The sequence below is a fragment of the Lithobates pipiens genome, unplaced genomic scaffold (assembly GCF_037356315.1).
Source record: "Lithobates pipiens isolate NorthernLeopardFrog02 unplaced genomic scaffold, aLitPip1_a1.2 Scaffold_10, whole genome shotgun sequence".
Classification (NCBI taxonomy): domain Eukaryota; kingdom Metazoa; phylum Chordata; class Amphibia; order Anura; family Ranidae; genus Lithobates; species Lithobates pipiens.
In genome coordinates, this window is record NW_027507686.1 from 125,279,302 (window position 1) to 125,300,227 (window position 20,926).

At 43.4% G+C, this 20,926-nt stretch overlaps 1 protein-coding gene across 1 annotated transcript in view; it reads left to right on the plus strand.

Annotated features, from left to right (window-relative positions):
• The window catches only part of MMP2 (matrix metallopeptidase 2), a 343,614-nt gene that overhangs the window by 93,684 nt on the left and 229,004 nt on the right, over window positions 1–20,926 (plus strand). Inside the window, exon 4 of the mRNA XM_077458031.1 lies at window positions 10,179–10,307. Within this exon, the coding sequence (XP_077314157.1) occupies window positions 10,179–10,307 (129 nt within the window). The remainder of the gene's footprint in view (window positions 1–10,178; window positions 10,308–20,926) is intronic.

Sequence of the window (20,926 nt, forward strand, 5' to 3'; positions counted from 1 at the left end):
AAATTTTTTCCCCTCCAGTGTTTTGCCGCTTCAGGCTTCAAGCTACAAAACGCTCAGGTGTGAATGGGGTCTTAGAGAGGAGCTGAGGCAATTGGTCACCTGACTGTGTATCATCCAACGGAGAGCTGGGTAATTATAAATAATCACATAACTTAAAGAGAATGGAGGTAGACATTTTATCCATACAGTACATTTAATCCAAACTACATTATAACTGAGAAAATATGCTCAAAGACTAGTCATCCAGCTTGCCCTTTAACAAAATCCTAAACAACTATATTGACCTCCATACATACGCAAGACGGTTGTATACATAGGAGATGATTCTCACAACATATGTAGTTGAACTATAATAAAACCGCCATATATGATTCAGTATATAACATACAGAGAAAACCATACAGCCTTGTTATGATCTTATGAAAGCAGCTATATTAATGCCCCAAAATTATGTAGCACAAATCTCCAAAAAAATAAACAAAAACAATGTGCAAAAAAACTGTGCATACAAAAATAATATACATATACAAAGTCCAATGAATATCCAAACGTAAAAAATATCAATAAAAAAATACATCCAGCTTGAATCCACTTCAATCACCACTATGATATGTCATATGCAAAGTGAATCCACCATTCATGTTGATGAGCCTCTCACCTCACTGACATAACCTCTGCATTGCCAGTAGGCCTCACCATGCATTGTTCCCTTTCTGGGGATGAAGGAAGCAGCTATTGTCTCCAATGCTCCTCTGCCTCTTATTCAGAAGGATGGATGGGTAGATAGATCAGCAATCCTCACAGCATTCATGCAGGAAGAAAAAACACACAGACCTAGTGCTCTCCATTTAAAACTCACATTTATTAAAGGATTAAAATAATGCAAAATAATGAACCAATGCAAAAATGGCACTATAGGCAGTGCTAACCGTGGATTGCTTTTCTCTCATACACAATCGCAAATCAGCTAGATGCAGTAATGGCCGCAGCAATAATGTCATACATGTGATTCCTCGACCTATGCGCACGTTACGTCCAATCATTGGGACTTCCTCAGTCCCCCTACTGAGGAAGTCCCGATGTTTGGATATAATGTGTATATAGGACAAGGAATCACATGTATGACATCATCCCACAGCCATCTCTGCATCTAGCTGCTTTGCAATTGTGTATGAGAGACAAGCAATCCAAGGTTAGCCCTGTCTATAGTACCATTTTTGTAAGTGCATAATTTTATTCCTTTAATAAATGTGAGATTTAAATGGAGCTCTGTAACTGATTGTAACATCAGGGAATAAAACTGAGAATCACTACTTCAGTAAAACAGTTCACAACACAACTACTTGCAATTATCCTCATAAACAGCATTCCTTACATTGAAGTCAAGGGTAGCTCTAGTAACACAGGTAAACAGTTGAAGGGATCAAAGGGCAAAGTTCCACCCCACTGAAGCTGGAGTACTTTTGTAGCAATATACTGTAGGAGAGTCTCCCTACTGTAGCTGGGTCCTTGTCAGAAACCATGAACCACACTGAGACAGAAGTACAGTTAAATCACAGTTGTTTAATAATAATAATAAAATAAAGTAAACATAGTCAAAACAAAGCCAGAGTTTATGAACCGGAATGGATAGTTAGACAAGCCAAAATGTCAGGTAGCCAGAGATGAGCATAGTAGAAGAGCAAGCAGGATCTAGAGCCAGAAGGAATGTCAGCCAAGCAAGTCTTTAACAGGAACACAGAAGAACGTCTCTAGAGATGAAACCCAGGCGAAGGCATAGCTCATCTGGACTGGATGGCTTAAGTAGGCAGGAATGACGAGCAGGATATCATCAACAGGTGAGTCACTGTGGAGAGATAGGAGCTGGCAATTAGTTGACAACTAAGCGGCCAGCTTTGAGAAGGAAGGGATGAGCCCAGCCCTGACAGTACCCCTTCTCAATGACCAATGACCAGAGGACCACCAGGCTTGAGGGGAAAACGTCTATGGAAATCACAGAGGATTACAGGGGCATGTACTTCGGAAGAATTTGATCCAAGAGCGTTTCTCCGGATCATAACCTTTCCAATGCACCAGACACTGTATGTGCCCACGAAACCTACAGGAGAAAACAATGGACTGTACTTCATATCCCTCATGGTTCTCAACCTTTACAAGGTGAAGACGAGGCGCTGAGGTGGTAAAGCGGTTGCAGACCAAAGGTTTTAATAAGGAGACACGAAATACATTTTAAATATGCATATTAGAAGGAAGGTCTAATGCGTAAGCCACTGGGTTAATCCTGCGAAGAATACAGAAAGGTCCAATAAACCGAGGTGAAAACTTCAGAGAGTTAACACGAAGTCAGAGGTTGCGAGATGACAGCCAGACCCTGTCCCCAACCCGGTCGGAAGGCGCAGGCAGGCGTCTGAGGTCAGCATGAAGTCTGCAACTATCACCTAGCATGTCACAAAGCCTCCAGGACTTGTGCCCAAGTGGAACAAAGACCACGGAGATGCTTCACCAACACAGGAAAACTCTACAGAACAAATGAGTCCGGCAACATGGAAGGTTGGAAACCATATTTCGCCATAAACGGGGGACAATAAGAAAGCAGAATTCAAGGCAATATTGTGAGCAAACTCTGCCCATGGTAAGAGGTCTGACCAGTTGTTATGATGGTCAGAAATATAGCAACGTAGGCATTGCCCCAAGGACTGATTGGCTCATTCTGCAGCCCCATTAAACTGCGGGTCATAAGCAGAGGAAAAAGCAAGCTGAATTCCCAACTGTGCACAAAAGGCTCGCCAGGACCGGGACACAAACTGACCCATGTAAGCGAAAGATCTCCTGAGCAAAAATGTAAGCCAGTTCCTTAGAAGTGGGCAACTTCTTAAGTGGAATATAATGGGATATTTTCAAGAACTGGTCCACCACCATAAGGATAATTGTGTTGTTGTGGGAGTTGGGTAACTCCACAAGGAAATTCATAGACAGGTGGGTCCAGGGCCTTTTTCCATTGGGTATGGGTTGTAGGAGGCCCACTGGAAGGTATTGTGGAGTCTTACTCTGAGCACACACACGGAACAGGCAGCTATGAAGCATGTAGACTAGGCCACTAGAATTGTTGGGAAATGGCCCAAAAGAGTTGATTCTTCCCAGGGTGGCCAGCTGCCTTGGTAGAATGGTAAGTCTGGAGCACCACAGTACGGAGACTCTCTGGGACAAAGCAGCAGTCACAGTTTCTCAGGAAGAGCATGGACCTGAGAAGAAATAATTTTGTCTCCCAAAGGAGAAGTGAGACTGGTACAAGCCATAGCCAGAATACGATTAGAAGGAATCACAGGAACCGTAATCGACTCCATCTTGGAAGTGGAGGGAAATTGTTGAAAATGTCCTTACATTCTTAGCACCAGGAAAGAATGAGACAGTGTATTTGAAACTAGACAAGAAAAAAGCCCATCGTGCCCTTCTGGGAGAGAGGCATTTAGCCTCAGACAAGAATGTGAGATTCTTATGGTCTGTAAGAATGAGAACCAGCACAGTGGTACCTTCGAGGTCTCCATTCTTTCAAAGCAAAAATGATCACTAACAGCTCTCTGTCACCAATCTCGTAATTACACTCCGCAGTTGACAATTTCTTGGAAAAGTAGCCACAGAGATGCATAGCGCTCTCAGAGGTAGGGCTGCAGCTTCAGACAACTTCAATTTGAAAAACAATAGCATCTGCTCATTAGGAGCAGGACACTACATACTCTCCCCTCCACATTAGACAATGTCCCCATCGCCTGGGGAAAAAAAATAAAGACTCTCAGTCCTGAGAGTCTGGTACCTGAACTCAAAATTTGGATAGGGAAAAGAAAAAAAAGGGTAAAGTGAACACATTATATATTTGGACAGTTTCACACATAGGCAAGTTACATCACACATAACTCCCAATGCCTAACTAACTATCTAAGCCACCCACTCCCCAGCAGCTTGATAGTAGATCTCTTTGCATTCCTGAAACAAAACACATAGGAAAAGAAAAAAACAAAACCATATACAGTGTATAACTATAGGAAGCAAAGCCCCATTTCCAAGAAAATTACACTTTATTTCTACTATATTTGACTGTAGTGTCTAAGTGCAAGAGTCCAACCTGTTGTGTAAGCTCCCGCCATCTAGTGGCAGAAGCATTGTAATACAAGTCCTTTATGCAAGTACTGTGGCCAGTAGATAATCTTGACCCAAAGCTTCCTGTAGAAAACCTAACACTACCTAGCTAGTCCCCCACAGTCCTTGTATTTTGGAAATCTTTATTTTTTTTTTCAGAGCTGACACTGATAGAATAGTCACTGTGATCCATCACCAATAAAAATTAGGATCTGGCAAAGTTACAGCTTTCCCCTTAGCATCCACAGTTGTGATGAAATACACAATGTTGTCCTTTCCCGGCTGGCAAATAATCACTTTATCTGCATTAAAGTGTCTCCCATAGCTCCAATGTTGTGAACCAATCATCCATGCTGGGAGAACATCCTGGCTTCCTGGAGGGTTTTAGTACTTTCAAATAGTCCCAAACATCATCAGCGTACCAGCTTTCTCTGTTCCTCTCAATCTCCTGCATGACTCCTTTAGGAACATAAGGAAACTCCAGCCCATACTCTGTAGCCACCCGTTTATTCAGCAACCACTGTAATCGGGCAAGTCTCAGCAGGGATCGGGCACTTCCCAATCCAGGGGGTACACAAGAATTCGGCGACTTTTGCACCATGGCATAAATGGGCAATTTCTTCGACCCGAACAAACTAGCATTCTTGGGCAAAGTCTCCCTAGTAGTAGTGACTCCCCGAGTTTAAGGCTAGCCAGTCAGATACATCACATGCTGAGGCAACATCATCAGCATTTGCCCACAGCATCTCTTGGGACATGGTTTCAAAGACGTCATCATTCCCAGATATGTCCGACAGTGAGTCTATCTCAGAGTCCCGTAACTCTTCTGCAGGTACATATCTACACACAGTCCCACTATGCACATTTTCCCCAGTGATCTCAACCTTTCCTGACGTGGATTCCTCTGGAGCGATCTCTTTCTCTGGATCTGGTCCAGGCAATCTCTGAGGTATGTCTGAACCGCGGTCACGGGAGGCTTTCACATATCCCACCTTCTTTTGGACAGGTGCAGGAAAGTGAGTAGTGGTAGAAGAAGCAGCTTCCACGATGTCCACGGTTGTTACTTTGATGGCAGTAACAGTACCATCTCCCTCAAGAACACTGGTTGTAGCAGTTGGCTTTGAGGATGTAGGCCCGGCCGTAGGAGTAAACATAGCGACCTCCTCAGTGGCGATGCCCATGGCCCAATCCATCCTATAAGAGGTGGCACAGTGGGTTGCTCCACTGAGAACAGGTACTCCCCGCAACGCAAGCATCAGACAAATGGACGGGGGGTTGCAACCAGTCCTTCGCACCTGTTACACAGCATGCCCAAGGCCTCGTCATCTCCTGTTGTATAGAGTATAAAACACCCCTGCGGTTTCAGGCGAATCCCTGTGTCCGTCAACAAAGCTCCAGGCAATCTAACACTTGTAGTGTTACCCCCGGAGAACATCCTGGGTCCCATAGCAGACTTCACTCCTGGCATTCGGAACATCTTTAGCGACAGACTCTTCCTCTCAACATCTCGACACAGACACACGGTGTCTCGTACAGCAAATAGGTAGAAAGACTCCTCCTACTGGCTCCTCTGGTCATGTAACTCGCAGGCTTTCTTGACTCCGCCCACAGCTCACGCGCCAGGTAGTGACTTGCAATTAACCCCTTGTAGAGAAAGTATGGCATAGTCCAGAACCCTCTATTGCATAGATTTCCAATAAACAGTTCCTTGAGTTTCGAGAGGCAACGGCAAATCCCAGATGTATGAGCCCCCACATGTAGCACTGACCCCCCCCTGGACCAGTAGGCCCCAAGACTTTTGGGCCTATTCTCTCAATTGCAAAGCCTCGGGGCAGCCGGCCGCGAGGCGCAGGATCATGCAACACACACCTCAGGCCAAGAGGGCCATGAGGTCAGGATAGCGAACCCCAGAAAAGAGACTCCACAAAATGGCGTCGGTACCTTAAATACCCTCTCTCAGAATGCACATCGGGTGAACTGCTCCCACTGAGCTATTCCAAGCAAAGGTGGTATTCAATGCATCCAGCCTGTTGCATTTCTACACTTACCGGTAGTGACAGCGACACCTACGGCCAAGTGCAAATTAGCACAACCCAGCTGAACTGGTACAGAAACCAGAACTTTTGGAATAATTAGCCTGAGCCAAACTGCAGCTTCATGACAACTTAAATTTGAAAAACAATAGTGTCTGCTTATTAGCAGGGCGCTACACTTATATGCAAGTTATTGTCATAAAAAGTGTTTGGGGTCCTGGGTCCTGCCCCAGGGGACATGTATCAATGCAAAAAAAGTTTTTTCGGGAGCAGTGATTTTAAAAATGCTTAAAGTGAGACAATAAAAGTGAAATATTCCTTTAAGTTTTGTACCTGGGGGGTGTCTATAGTATGCCTGTAAAGTGGCCCATGTTTCCCGTGTTTACAACAGTCCCTGCACAAAATGGCATTTCTAAAGGGAAAAAAGTCATTTAAAAGTACTTGCGGCTATAATGAATTGTCGGTCCCGGCAATATACATAAAAGTCATTTTAACCACTTCCCGACCAGCGCACGACGATGTACGTCGACAGAATGGCACGGGCAGGCATATTGGCGTACAGGTACGTCCAATATTCAATGCCGCCCTGCCATCGGGAGCGCTGGTCGGGACCCCCGTGAGTCCGGTCGCGGGACCCGCGGACTCGATCGCCGCGGGCATCCCCGCGTCTCACGGAGCGGCCGAATGGAGCAAATGCCGAGTAAACAGCATTTCTCCATTCTGCCTAGCAACTAGTGACGCTGATCTCTGCTCCATGTGATTGGAGCAGAGATCAGTGTTCACTAAATGAAAGCCCAACCCCCCACAGTTAGTAACACACCCCTAGGAACACTTAACCCCTACACTGCCACCCCCTGGTTAACCCCTTCACTGCCAGTGTCATTTACACAGGAATCACTGCATTTATATAGCAGTGATTACTGTATAAATGACAATGGTCCCAAAAATGTGTCAAAAATGTGCGATGGGTCCCCCACAATGTCGCAGTCACAATAAAAATCGCTGATCGCCGCCATTACTAGTAAAAAAAAAAATAATAAAAAATTATTAATAAAAATGCTATAAAACTATCCCTATTTTGTAAACGCTATAACTTTTGCACAAACCAATCAATAATCGCTTATTGTGATTTTTTTTACCAAAAATATGTAGAAGAATACGTATAGGCCTAAACTGAGGGAAAAAAATGTTTTTTTATATATTTTTGGGGGATATTTATTATAACAAAAAGTAAAAAATAATGCGTTTTTTTCAAAATTGTCGCTCTATTTTTGTTTATAGCGCAAAAAATAAAAACCGCAGGGGTGATCAAATACCACCAAAAGAAAGCTCTATTTGTGGGAAAAAAAGGACGTCAATTTTGTTTGGGAGCCATGTTGCACGACTGCGCAATTGTCAGTTAAAGCGACGCAGTGCCGATTCGCAAAAAGTGGTCTGGTCTTTGACCAGCAAATTGGGCCGGTCAGAAAGTGGTTAAAAAACGGCATGGGATTCCCCCACAGTCCATGACCAGGTCCTTTGGGTCTGGTATGGATATTAAGGGGAACCCCCGCCAAAATTTAAAAAAAGAATGGTGTGGGGGCCCCCCTCAAAATCCATACCAGACCCTTATCTGAGCATGCAACCTGGCAGGCCGCAGGAAAAGAGGGGGGATGAGAGAGCGCCCCCCTCCTGAACCATACCAGACCACATGCCCTCAACATGGGGAGGTTGCTTTGGGGTAGCCAAAGCACTGTGTCCCCATGTTGATGGGGACAAGGGCCTCATCCCCACAACCCTTGCCTGGTGGTTGTGGGGGTCTGTGGGTGGGGGACTTATCAGAATCAGGAGGCCTCCTTTAACAAGGGGACCTCTAGATCCCGGCCTCCCCCTGTGTGTAATAACGGGGGCAAATGTACCCCTACCATTTCACAAAAAAAGTGTGAAAATTGTAAAAATGACATAACACAGCTTGGGGCAAGACCTTCATTAAAAAAAACAAAAAACTGTCCCACAAAGTCTTCTTCTTCTCTCGCTCTGCCGACGGACCGAAAAAAAAAAAAAAAAAACGCGACCAACCCACCTCCATTGAAGGCACCCGCCGTAATGACCGTCCTCTCAGGTGACAGCTCTTTAATAACTGAGGGCGGGGCCACGCAGTGATGACGCTGGGTGACCCCGCCCCCTCTGACGCACGCAGACATCCCTATGGCTTTCTCATGGCATCAGAGGTGGTGGGACCTCCGAGTTACTTTTTGAAGACCCCCACGTATAATAAAATCACTTATTCACTTATCACTGTGCAACAAAGACACAATCAAAATCCAACTAAATGAATTTCAAATGTTTTAGATATGTGTATCAGTGTGTCTCTTTAATTGATTTCAGTGTAGGTGCTACACTATACAGTATGCTTGTTATGGTGTGAACCAGCCTTTATAACCAATTATTTTCAAAATAGTAACTGGCTGCACACCAAGCTTTGGTGGTCAGAATATGACCTTGAGCCCAAGTTCACACTGAAAGCAGGAATTAAATCGTGCAAGTTTATCTGAACTCGCACAATTTCATTCCTGCTTGTCAGTCCCGACATCGGCGAAATCAGAGACATCTGCACAGATGTCAATGAAAATTGCACCCCAAAGTCACCAAAAGTAGTACAGAAACTACTTTTGGGAATCGGTGTGGTTCCGCAAATGCGACATTGCACCGATTCGGACGTGCCATTGCCGGAAATTGTCGCTTATGCTCCAATGTGAACCAGGGCTGAAGAACAGTTGCACACTTAAATATTTCAAATATTTGCCAGAAACTGACTTAACTGTAGAAACTGACATATCTTACATATTGGCAATAGGTAGAGGGCGCTAATAGATTAGCTAGTGGTAATAGCAATAGTGAAAAAAAAGAATTAAACAATTAGCGTAATTATAAAACTAAAAGTGTAAACACCAAGTGGTAAAAAATAATAGTAATTTTTACCACTTGATGTTTACACTTTTATGCCCCGTACACACGATCCGAATATAGTTTCATAGTTTCATAGTTAGTAAGGTTGAATAAAGACACCAGTCCATCCAGTTCAACCTGAGTGAGTGTCTACAATAGACCCCATCCCTGTACATTGTACACTCACATTGGTCCATACCCTCAAGGCGCCCACAATCCAAGGTCCCCATTCATATACTAGGGCCAATTTTGGACAGAAGCCAATTAACCTACCTGCATGTCTTTGGAGTGTGGGAGGAAACCGGAGTACCCGGAGGAAACCCACGCAGGCACAGGGAGAACATGCAAACTCCAGGCAGGTAGTGTCGTGGTTGGGATTTGAACCAGCGACCCTTCTTACTGCTAGGTGAGAGTGCTAACCACTACACCACTGTGCCGCCCGATATATCGTACGACCGATTTGCACGTCCGTTTTTGGTTAATAATCGCAAGTAGAAATTGAATACCTAAATAAAGTCACGAAAATTCTCGTATGATAGAAAAAAAAAAATCGTAAGTGATGTCATGTGTTGTAATGTATTTGTATTGTACTTTCAGACAACTATACTGACTAAACGGAAATTGTACGAGAAAAATTTCCGTGCATGTCCGATCTAATAATATTGGATGAACGGTCATGATTGGCTGTTGAAAGTAGTGTACACACGATCCAAAAATCGTACGATCCTTCCTCGGATGACCGTTTTCGTACGATATTCGGATCGTGTGTACGGGCCATAAATTTTATAATTACGCTAATTGTTTAATTCGTTTTTTTTCACTATTGCTATTACGACTAGTTAATCTACTAGCGCCCTCTACCTATTACCAATTATAATTGATCGCTTTGTTCAATCGGGGGAGAAGCTTAATTTTTAATATTTCGTTTTTTTATTAACCTTTTGGCGTGGTGTTTATTTAAACACTATCTTACATATTACATTGCAAAATGCTAATACATTTCAGCTAAAAAAATGATCGAGTTTTGTTTCTGCACTGTCTTAAAATTGTTTTTGTTTTCATTTTTTTGCACATGGATTTTAGAACATGGAGATGGATATCCATTTGATGGTAAAGATGGGCTTTTGGCTCATGCTTTTGCACCAGGATCAGGAATTGGTGGCGATTCCCACTTTGATGATGATGAACTTTGGACCTTAGGAGAAGGTCAAGGTAAGAATGATTCCCTTGTATATAATCAAATTTCTTTTGGGTAATTTTCAAAAAGTTAGAATGATTTTAATGTTTCACATACACAAATTATTCATAGAAACTACGTTGGATATAATCATTGTCTAGCGATTATTTGAAACATATAGGTATGCTTTTCAAATAAAAAAGAGAATATATCATTCTCTACAGGAGGACCACAAACATGCTTCTTATATGGAACTTTACTCCCCATACTTTGAACCATTATTTGCTTATGGTTAGAATTATGTTCACCCACAAAGTTTTCAGGAAAAACAAATGTTTTTTTGGCCTTCAAATGTATTTCCTCTTTTGAAGTAAAACTTGAGAAAACCCCACTGTATGTTTATGTTTTCCCATTCATACAATATGCCTTAAAAAAATTTTTGTAAATCATATTTCTTACCTTTTGGATGTTTGTTTGGAGCAGACCTCTGGGCAGACTGCAAGCTGCTCTGAATAATTTAACAGTGAATCTGTTCTCACACAGGCAAACTGGTACCACTGATAATGAGATGTGCCAGCACAGTAAAAACAGGGCTAATTATGGAAAAACATTAACTCCCCGGCCCTCTGACAGATAAATGGAAGTAGGATTTTAAGTCTTTGAGTTTTTAGAGATGCACATTTATAAACGTTGCAGAATTTTTTATCCAAAAGAGTTGTTAATAGAAAACAAAATGGGCATAAAGTAAAAAGTAAGCAGCACTTACTTATTTGCTTTTAAACTTATACTATGTGAATGGGAACATGTAACAAATCTGGCTGCTAAAATGGAAATACATTTTAAGATCTCAATTATATTTTCTTAGATTGCAATTCAACCTCCTTGTACTACCTGCATACTTGATTTTAGATTCTGCAAGTAAGAAGATCTATAACATATGTGGTGATACAATTAATATATTGAAATATATTCTTAATGTTCAGTAAAAAAATAAATAAACTGACTAACATTCTGAATATTCAACACATTAAAACGCAAATATCAACTCCTGAACATGCAAGAGTGATTAAAATCAAAGTGAGGACTTTCCTATAAACTGTCATTATATATTGCTGTATGCTAAAAAGCATACTAATGGCAAACTTATTAACCACTTGAGACCCGCACTATAGCCGAATGACAGCTACAGCGCGGACCTCCTTTGCCAGGACTACGTCTATTGATGTCGTCCCGTGCACGAGTGGCCTGCGCGCCCCCTGAGGGACGCACGCGGCACGCTCTGTGATCGGTGAGTCTATGAGACTCGCCTGATCACTGATCCGGGCAAGGGGTCGATCCCGACCCCTTACCACGTGATCAGCTGTCAGCCAATGACAGCTGATCATGTGATACAACGGAGCCGGTAATCGGCTATTATTCCTCCTCGCGCTGTCAGCGCGGGGAGAAAAGAAAAAAGAGCCGATCACCGGCGGTCGTGATCGGGACATCAGTCCCGATCACGGCCAGCCCTGCCAGTGCCCACCTGCCCCCTGCCAGTGCCACCTCATTAAAAAATAAGTGCCCCCCGTCAGTGCCACCCAGCAGTGCCCATAGTGCCACCCAGCAGTGCCCACAGTGCCACCCAGCAGTGCCCACAGTGCCACCCATCAGTGCCCACAATCTGCCTCAACAACGGTGCTGCACCCCAGTGCCACATATCCATGCCCATCAGTGTCATCTACCAGTGCCCATCAGTGCTGTCCATCAGTGCCCAGCAGTGCCACCTATCAGAGCCACCTATCAGTGTCACCTATCAGTGCCCATCAGTCCCATCTATCAGTGGTACCTATCAGTGCCCCTTAGTGCCACCCATCCATGCCACCCATCCGTGCCACCCATCCGTGCCATCTTATCTGTGTCCATCTTTGCCCATCAGTGCCGCCTTATCTGTGCCCATCAGTACTGCCTTATCTGTGCCTATCGGTGCCACCTTATCTGTGCCTATTAGTGCCGCCTTAACTATGCCTATCAGTGCCCACCAGTGCAGCCTATCAGTGCCCACCAATGCAGCCTATCAGTGCCCACCAATGCAGCCTATCAGTGCTGCCTCATCAGCGCACTTCAATGAAGGAGAAAAATGACCTGTTTGCAAAATTTTATAACAAACTATTAAACATGATTTTTTTTTTGCATCTTTTTTTGTTTGTTTAGCAAAAAATAAAACTCCCAGCTGTAATTAAATACCACCAAAAGAAAGCTCTATTTGTGGGAAAAAAATGATAAAAATGTCATTTGGGTACAGTGTTGTATGCCCGCGCAATTGTCATTCAAAGTGCATCAGCGCTGAAAGCTGAAAATTGGTCTGGGCAGGAGGGGGGTTTAAGTGCCCAGTAAGCAAGTGGTTAAAGAATGCTTATGGCCACTTTATGGAATGTCAAATATGTTCTTGTTGTATTCTACAACAAGTAATGTTCTATGTGGTGGTGGCTGGTGGATTTTTCTTTTGGGGAGCAGCAAACAAGCACCCCCTCGGGTGGCTGGCGGCACGGCACTGACATTACCCCCCGGGCAGCCAGTGTTCAGGCACCTACCCGATCTAGGGCTGGCAGGCTGTGGTGGCCTCTCCTTCTCTCCTGGGGTGCGGAAAGCAGCTCCGGTGTCCACTCCTCCTGCGGCTCCCTCCGCTGCATGTCTCCTCTCTGTTCCTTCTAAGCACTAGGCATGCCTCCTGATCGGAGGTACTAATTTGCTATTATCACACAACTGGGTGGACTTTGGGCGCAGTGCTCTGACCCCCGAGGTCAACCTCTGTTGAAGCCTTTTAAAGCCTCTGGCTCTAATCAAGTTGTTAAACACCCCCCCATTGGAATCTATAGTCCAACACCCTGAAATGTAGATTAGGGGGCCAGACATGTGGATAGGGTGGGCAGGGCGCCCCCCTTCCCCAAAGCACCCCCCCATGTTGAGGGCATGCGGCCTGGTACGGTGCAGGAGGGGGGAGCTCGCTCGTCCCCACCCACTTTCCTGACAGGCCGGGCTGCGTGCTCGGATAAGGGTCTAGTATGGATTTTTGGGGGGACCCCATGCCATTTTTTGGTGTAGGGGGCTTCCCTTAAAATCCATACCAGGCGACGGGGCTTGCAAGGTTTCAATCTCGCCGATGAAAGGTGCGAGATTGACTTCCCATTCTAGTCCTGTCATACCTGGAGTCACGATCAAAATGAACGGATGGGCAAGTCCGTTGATTTTGAAAGTCCATCGGGAAGTCCGTTCATGTGTACGCAAGTCAGCTTGTTCAGAAAGTCCATTGGATCTCCGTCGAAAGTCCGTCAGGAAGACCGTTGGACCTAGTCTGTCGAAAAGTCTGGTTGTGTGTACTCAGCATTACAGTGGTTCTGAAGCCTAATGTTTAGGTATCATTATCACCCCCTCACCCCCCCCCCCCCTTTTTACTTACCTGAGTCCTCAAAGAATCCAGTGCTGAGCTTATCTGCAGGCGCTCTGTCTTCTCTCCCTGCTTTGACAGGCTTTGCTGAGGCAGTGGGAGCCACTGACTCCAGCTGTCGTCAGTCAAATCCTGTGAGGAGGGAGCAGGGGGTGGGGATGAGTAGTGTCTGTGTCTATGGACGCAGGCAATATGGCTCGAGATTGAGCCGGCAGGTATGCCACCATAAGAAGTGGCTTCCTATGGTGGCACATCAAGTAAAGGAGGTGCCAGGAGTGCAGGAGGGGGACCCGAGAAGTAGAGGTTCTGAGCCGCAGAGCAGGTAAGTATAACATGTTTATTCCAATCTTAAAGTAAACAGGGTCACTTTTCCTGTGCTTAGGTGTAAAGGATTAAATATTTCCTGATTAAAATATAAATTAGCAGCTACTATATTAATACAATGCATCATAAACTGTGAGCCATAAAGTTCATCTCCAATAGTCTCTCTGGCAAAGCAGCGCTTCTCAATGTATAACATATAGAGATGATTGGCAGTATTTGTAAATTACTCCTAATGAAAATTACTCCGAGTGGAAAGGGCTTAATCAGCAGTTCATATAGGAGATCATCAGATGTATGAGGATTCCACTTTCATGACACCACGTAATTCCGCTCACTTAGCAGTTGCACTCACCAGATTTATATCAGATATGAATATGTTATGTCCATACGGTCAGTTCCCGAAGAGTCATCTACCAGGATATCCCGATTGAATCACCAAGGAAGTTGGTTTATACACTCTGGTCATGTTATTCACTCATGCTTAATAACCATAATCATTTCCATAGGCTCGAACATAAGGAAGAAAACAGTCCTCATAGTATGGATCCATTAAAACTGTATTCCATAAATTAAACCCCCCTTATCCCTATGCACTTCCAAACAAAGGTTAAAAAATAGCATTCAATGTAAACATATTGCACTGTGTACTGTCCTCGATACTCTCCCACCACTCGTGAAGATCTAATCATCCACAGTGATTCCCAGGAGGAGATCGGAACAGACAGACATTGACAGATGCAGCAAGTTGTGTGGTCATGCCTAGATGCATTTCGTCATTCCATCTTTATCAATTAGGATGGCCACACAGCACAGGCTTGCAGCTTTATAGCCTCTCAATATTACGCGTTAACTCCTTCAGATACTTGGGGCCAGGCCTACACATACAAAAACCCAAAGAATAATAATACACGATTTGATTCATAAAATACAATTTATAAACATCATGCAACATGGAAAATAAAGTGGCCTGATTTCTTTTATATATATATATATATATATATATATATATATATATATATATATATATATATATACTAAACAAACATGAAATCATGAATGGACTTAATTGAATGTTCTAGTACATCTAATGACATTAGATGTATACAATTTTTTCTGTAATGTCGCCGTTTTCACCTAATTTCATAATAAGAAAGAGGCAGTGTATTAAGAATCGACTAAAAGTACTCAACTTAAAATGTAATTAGAATTTTTAAAAATTTTATTAAAAAGCAAGGGACTATGAACTGGACATTATCTGATAGAATTGTCCAAAGATGATAGTCCTCCTTCCAGAAACATTCCTACTTGGACTGATCTTCTCAACTATTACCGGCCCTTAAGGCGGAGAATATGCTAATGACACCACAACAGGGAAAAGAACACACTTGAACAGACATGTCCATATCCGTTGCATTCAATTATGATCAGTTGATAGTGGGTAATACAGTAGTTGCATGTTCTCGGTCTATTACATAATTATAATCATATCCCATAAGTCCGAGAGGTAGAATTCAACTCAAAGTTCTCAGAGTGCCATATTTATAGAACTTGAACTCGATTAATAGTCATTAATAAAGAAATTTAAATAGAGTTCAACGTTCAAACCTCTAGGTTGAAGGATCCTTGTATCCTATAGAAATATTATAGATATAGATATAGATATTATGTTCCGATACTCATTTGGCCAGCGTTATCTTAGTGCTGCCTATGTACAAAAGGTTGCATGGGCACTGTGAGGCATAAATTACATGGGTGGAGTTACACAATATAAATTCTTTAATATCAAACTCCCTATCATTCGCTGTGAAAGTAAAGGAAGATAATCATCTTAAATGTGTATTGGTTTGTTGACACATTCTCAGTCTTTGGGGTGGATCCAGCACCTTTTTAATGACACTGTCTCCAAACAAAGGAATCTTTCTCTGGATGACCATGGGTCCCTTCAGTAGTACTTTATTAAGGATCTTCTCCATGCTCAAAATGTCCCAGTGCTTTTTGAATATTTCCTCAACTTCTCTGAATTGAGAGTGGAAATTACTAACAAATCCCCACTCATGTCTTTCATCTCTGACTTTTTCTGTGTCCTCTAGACACAGATTTTGGGAGTATTGGCCTACCTGTTGGATTGCTAGATCCAAGTGTTCTACTTTGTACCCTTTTCCAAAAATCAGTTTTTTAGAACTGATTGGGCCTGATAGTCGGAGTCGATGGTACAATTCCTTGTTACCCGCATAAACTGTCCCTTCAGTATATTCCGTAACCAAGTTGGGTGGTGGCCGCTGTGTATCGGTAAATAACTATTTAGATCTGAGGCCTTGAAATATACTTTAGTAACTAATTGTTTGAACTGTCTTAAAACAGTTAAGATAGAAGAAGATAGGAGAACTACTGTTGTACTAGGAGGATTTTGATTTTGTGGGAATTTCAGAGACTTGGTTCAACAGCTCTCATAATTGTCTGGCAACCATTCAAGGGTATGCCCTATATTGCAGGGATTTAGAGGGTAAAAAAGGGGGAAGGGTATGCTTGTATGTCAAAAATGAGGTACAAGTGAATATGAGAGATCACATCACTAAGGGAGCAAGGGAGGAGGGGGAATCCTTTATAGGTAGAACTACAAAGGGAAGAAACTAAGGGGAATGTAATACTGGGAGTATGCTATAGGCCCCCAAACCAGAGGGAGCCGGAGGCGGAGGCAGACATCCTATCACAATTTGGATTAGCAGCAAGAATGGGAAGTTACATAGTAGGTAAGGTTGAAAAAAACACAAGTACATCAAGTCCAACCTATGTGTATTATTATATGTCAGTATTACATTGTATATCCCTGTATTTTGCGGTCGTTCAGGTGCTTATTGAATAGTTTTTTTAAACTATTGATGCCCCCCGCTAAAACCACCGCTGGTGGAAAGGAATTCTACATCCCTGCTGCTCTTACAGTAAAGACTCCTCTATGCAGTTTAAGTTTAAACCTCTTTTCTTCAAATTTTAGTGAGTGGCCACGGGTCTTATTGAACTCCCTTCTACTAAAAAGTTTTATGCCTATTGTGGAGTCACCAGTTTGGTATTTGTAAATTGAAATCATATCCCCTGTCAAGCTTTTCTTCTCCAGAGATAATAAGTTCATTGCTTGCAACCTTTCTTTATAACTAATATCCTCCAGACCCTTTATTATCTTTGTTGCCCTTCTTTGTACTCGCTCCATTTCCAGTACATCCTTCCTGAGGACTGGTGCCCAGAACTGGACAGCATACTACAGGTGAGGCCAGATCAAACTAAGGGCAACTTAGCTGCTGCTAACAAAGCAAACAGAATATTGGCATGCATTAAAAAGGGGATTAACTCCAGGGATAAAGGGATAATTGTCCTGCTCTACAAGACTTTGGTCCGGCCGCACCTGGAGTATGCTGTCCAGTTCTGGGCACCAGTCCTCAGGAAGGATGTGCTGGAACTGGATAGAGTCCAGAGAAGGGAAACAAAACTAATAAAGGGACTGGAGTACCTTAGTTATAAGGAAAGATTACGAGCACTGTTCTTATTTTCTCTGGAGAAGAGACGCTTTAGAGGGGATATGATTTTAATGTACAAATACTGTACTGGTGACCCCACAATAGGGATAAAACTTTTCAGTGAAAGGGAATTTAATAAGACACGTGGCCATTCACTAAGATTAGAAGAAAAGCCGTTTAACCTTAAACTGCGTAGAGGGTTCTTTACTGTAAGAATGGTTAGGATGTGGAATTCTGTTCCACAGGCAGTAGTTTCAGCAGGGAACATCAATTAAAAAAAACTATTCGACCTGAACGACCACAGCAGGGATATACAATGTAATACTGACATAAAATCACACACATAGGTTGGACTTGATAGACTTGATGTCTTTTTTCAACCTCGCCTACTAAGTAGCTATGTAACTGAAATGGTAATCTAATTTGATATTATTCGAGTTGGTGTTTAGAGAGCTTATAAAGTCGATTAATGACTTTTCTGAGCCTGCCCAGACCAGGAACAGATCATCAATGTACCTTTTGTAAAAAAAAGTAGTTCAGTTCTCCTTTGGGCATAAATGAATTTGTCCTATCACTCACTCAGGAAGAGGTTGGCTAGACTGGGTGCAAATTTTTCACCCATCGCAGTTTTCACCGTACCAAAAGTAATTGTGTGATGTGTGAAGCAATATTCCAGAACCATCCTTAGAAACCTTTTTTGAATATAGGGAATATCTTACCTTTGACTGAAGGCCCGATTTAAGGGCTAGCAGTGCATTATCGTGCTGTAGGATAGTATACAGTGACAATACATCTGCCGTCACCAGAAAGATTTCCACTTCCTCAGGTAGTGCAACTTTACTTAAATGTTGTAGGAAGTCTTTAATGTCTTTGAGATATGCTTTAGTGCTAGTCACACTGACCTGAAAAAACTGGTCCAAATATTGTCCTAATCTGGCCGTGACTGAGGCTATACAGTTCACTATTGTTTAGGCAAGAGGTCATCATGTCTTACACGATGGTCTATGGGAAGCTTCCCAGCTTGAAATCAGCTGATTGCAAGCTGGGAAGCTGATTTGCCCACGTTTATGGCATGTGCAGGGCACAAACGATGCGCCTGTACACACTCTCACTCTACACTAATTTTTTTCTGTCCTCCCTTCCTGCATTTTAATTGGCGGGGATTGGAGGATGGTGGGCGATATTTTTTTCAGCACACCCATGTCACTTCTGGTTTCCCGACTCACTGCAGTGTGGAATGGGCACAGATGGACAACTGAGACTGTCAGTGTGGCTCCATAGGCAGAGGTAAGCCCCTATGCAGGGCAATAACTAGGCATGGACAGAGGAGAAGCTGCTCTGTATAGATGCAGGGACTGAGGGATGGACTTGGAGTTGGAGCAGCTCCTCCTCTCAATAACAAGCAAATGCAAGGAAGTAAACCTTTCACTCACTTGTGATATCAGCTCACTAGCTGCACACTAGGCTCAGCCTTATTTATTGCAGGAGAGACACTGATCTTCCCCTGTGACAGGTTTCTGGTAGGAGTGCTGCTATCTTCAGCTATATCACTGTTTGTTGAACTTGTCTCCACTTACAGAGTTATACTGTCCCAGCAGTAAATAAGTCTGAGTGTGCAGTGAGTGTTCTGTTATCAGGTGAGGAGGTTAAAGTGGTTGTAAACCCTTACAAACCACTTTGACCTACAGGTAAGCCTAGATTAAGGCTTACCTGTAGGTCCAAGCAATATCTCCTAAACCTATATGGTTTAGGAGATATTTGCCCGAAAACGGGCACCGCTGTCTACGGCGCATGCGCATGCGCAGGCGCACTGAGCGTGGCATTTCCAAGAATGGAGCTGCCGCGCGTGTCGACTCCCGTGCGCATGCGCGGGAGTAACGTCATCGCGGCTTCGCCGAATGACAGCGGCGGAGCTGCGAGACGCCACCAGCAAGATGGATGCGGCGGACTACAGGGGACAGCGGCGACTTCGCTGGCTCCTGTGTCAGGTAAGTGACACATAATGGGCTACTATGTGATGCATAGTAGTCCATTATGCTTTGCCTTTGCAGGGAATGAAAGAGGAAGTAAACCCATCAGGGTTTACTTCCTCTTTAACCCTTTACTTCCCTGCATTTGTTTTCTTGGTTTATCTTATTGCCTACTGGAGGCAGGGTATGAGCTCAGGTTCAGATTACTGTGATCTAAGCCCTTGTACACACGGTCGGACATTCCGACAACAAAATCCGTCCGATTTTGTCCAACGGATTTTGTCTGAAACTGGTGTTGCATACACACGGTCGGACAAAGTTGACGGAAAATCAGATCGTTCGGAGCGTGATGACATTATTTAGTTACGACGGGACTACATTCAGGCTAGTAGCCAGAGCATGCCTGCCACTTTGTCCGATCGGAATTCTCTACAAACGAATGGACAAAGTCCGATCGGATCATGTTGTCAGAAATTTTTTATATCCAGCTCTCAAACTTTTCGTTTTACATTCCGACGGAAACAGTCCAATGGAGCCCACACACTGTCAGATTATCCAACAGCAAGGTCCGATCGAACATTTTTCATCGGATTTTCCGACCGTGTGTACAAGGGCTTAGACATGGCATGCGATGTCTGTGAGATGCGAGTTCAGCCATACAGTTGTATGGGTGAACTCGCATTAGATTCAAAGGAAAAAAAGGTGCAGGGACTTGTTTTCCCCCTCATTGAAATCGGGTCGCATTGTTTTTTTCACCTATGCAATTTCTATGCGGTGTGATCTGCCTGTGGGAGAGATGCGATGAGGAAACCGATGCTGGAATCGCACTGGTTCCCACATCGCATCAGTGTGAACCCAGGCTAAAGGAGAAGGATGATCTCATAAAACCAGGGCTGGTGCCCCATGCTTCTAGATTAGAAGCATCCACTATTTTAGAATTAAACTGTTTGTTGAACCCGGGTGTATTACAAGGATGAGGATGATGATGATGAAGGGTGTATTATAGAATGATGAGGATGGGTGTATTATACAAGGATGAGGATGATGATGATGAAGGGTGTATTATAGAATGATGAGGATGGGTGTATTATACGAGGATGATGATGATGGGTGTATTATACAAGGATGAGGATAGCGATGACGGGTGTATTATACAAGGATGAGGATGGGTGTATTATACAAGGATGAGGATAGTGATGGTGGGAAATTATATGAGGATGATGAGGATGGATGTATTATACAAAGATGAGGGTAGCGATGATGGGTGTATTATACAATCATGAGGATAGCGATGACGGGTGTATTATACAATGATGAGGATGGGTGTATTATACAAGGATGAGGATGACGGCTGTATTATACAAGGATGAGGATTGGGTGTATTGTACAAGCATGACGATGATGGCTCTATTATACAAGGATGAGAA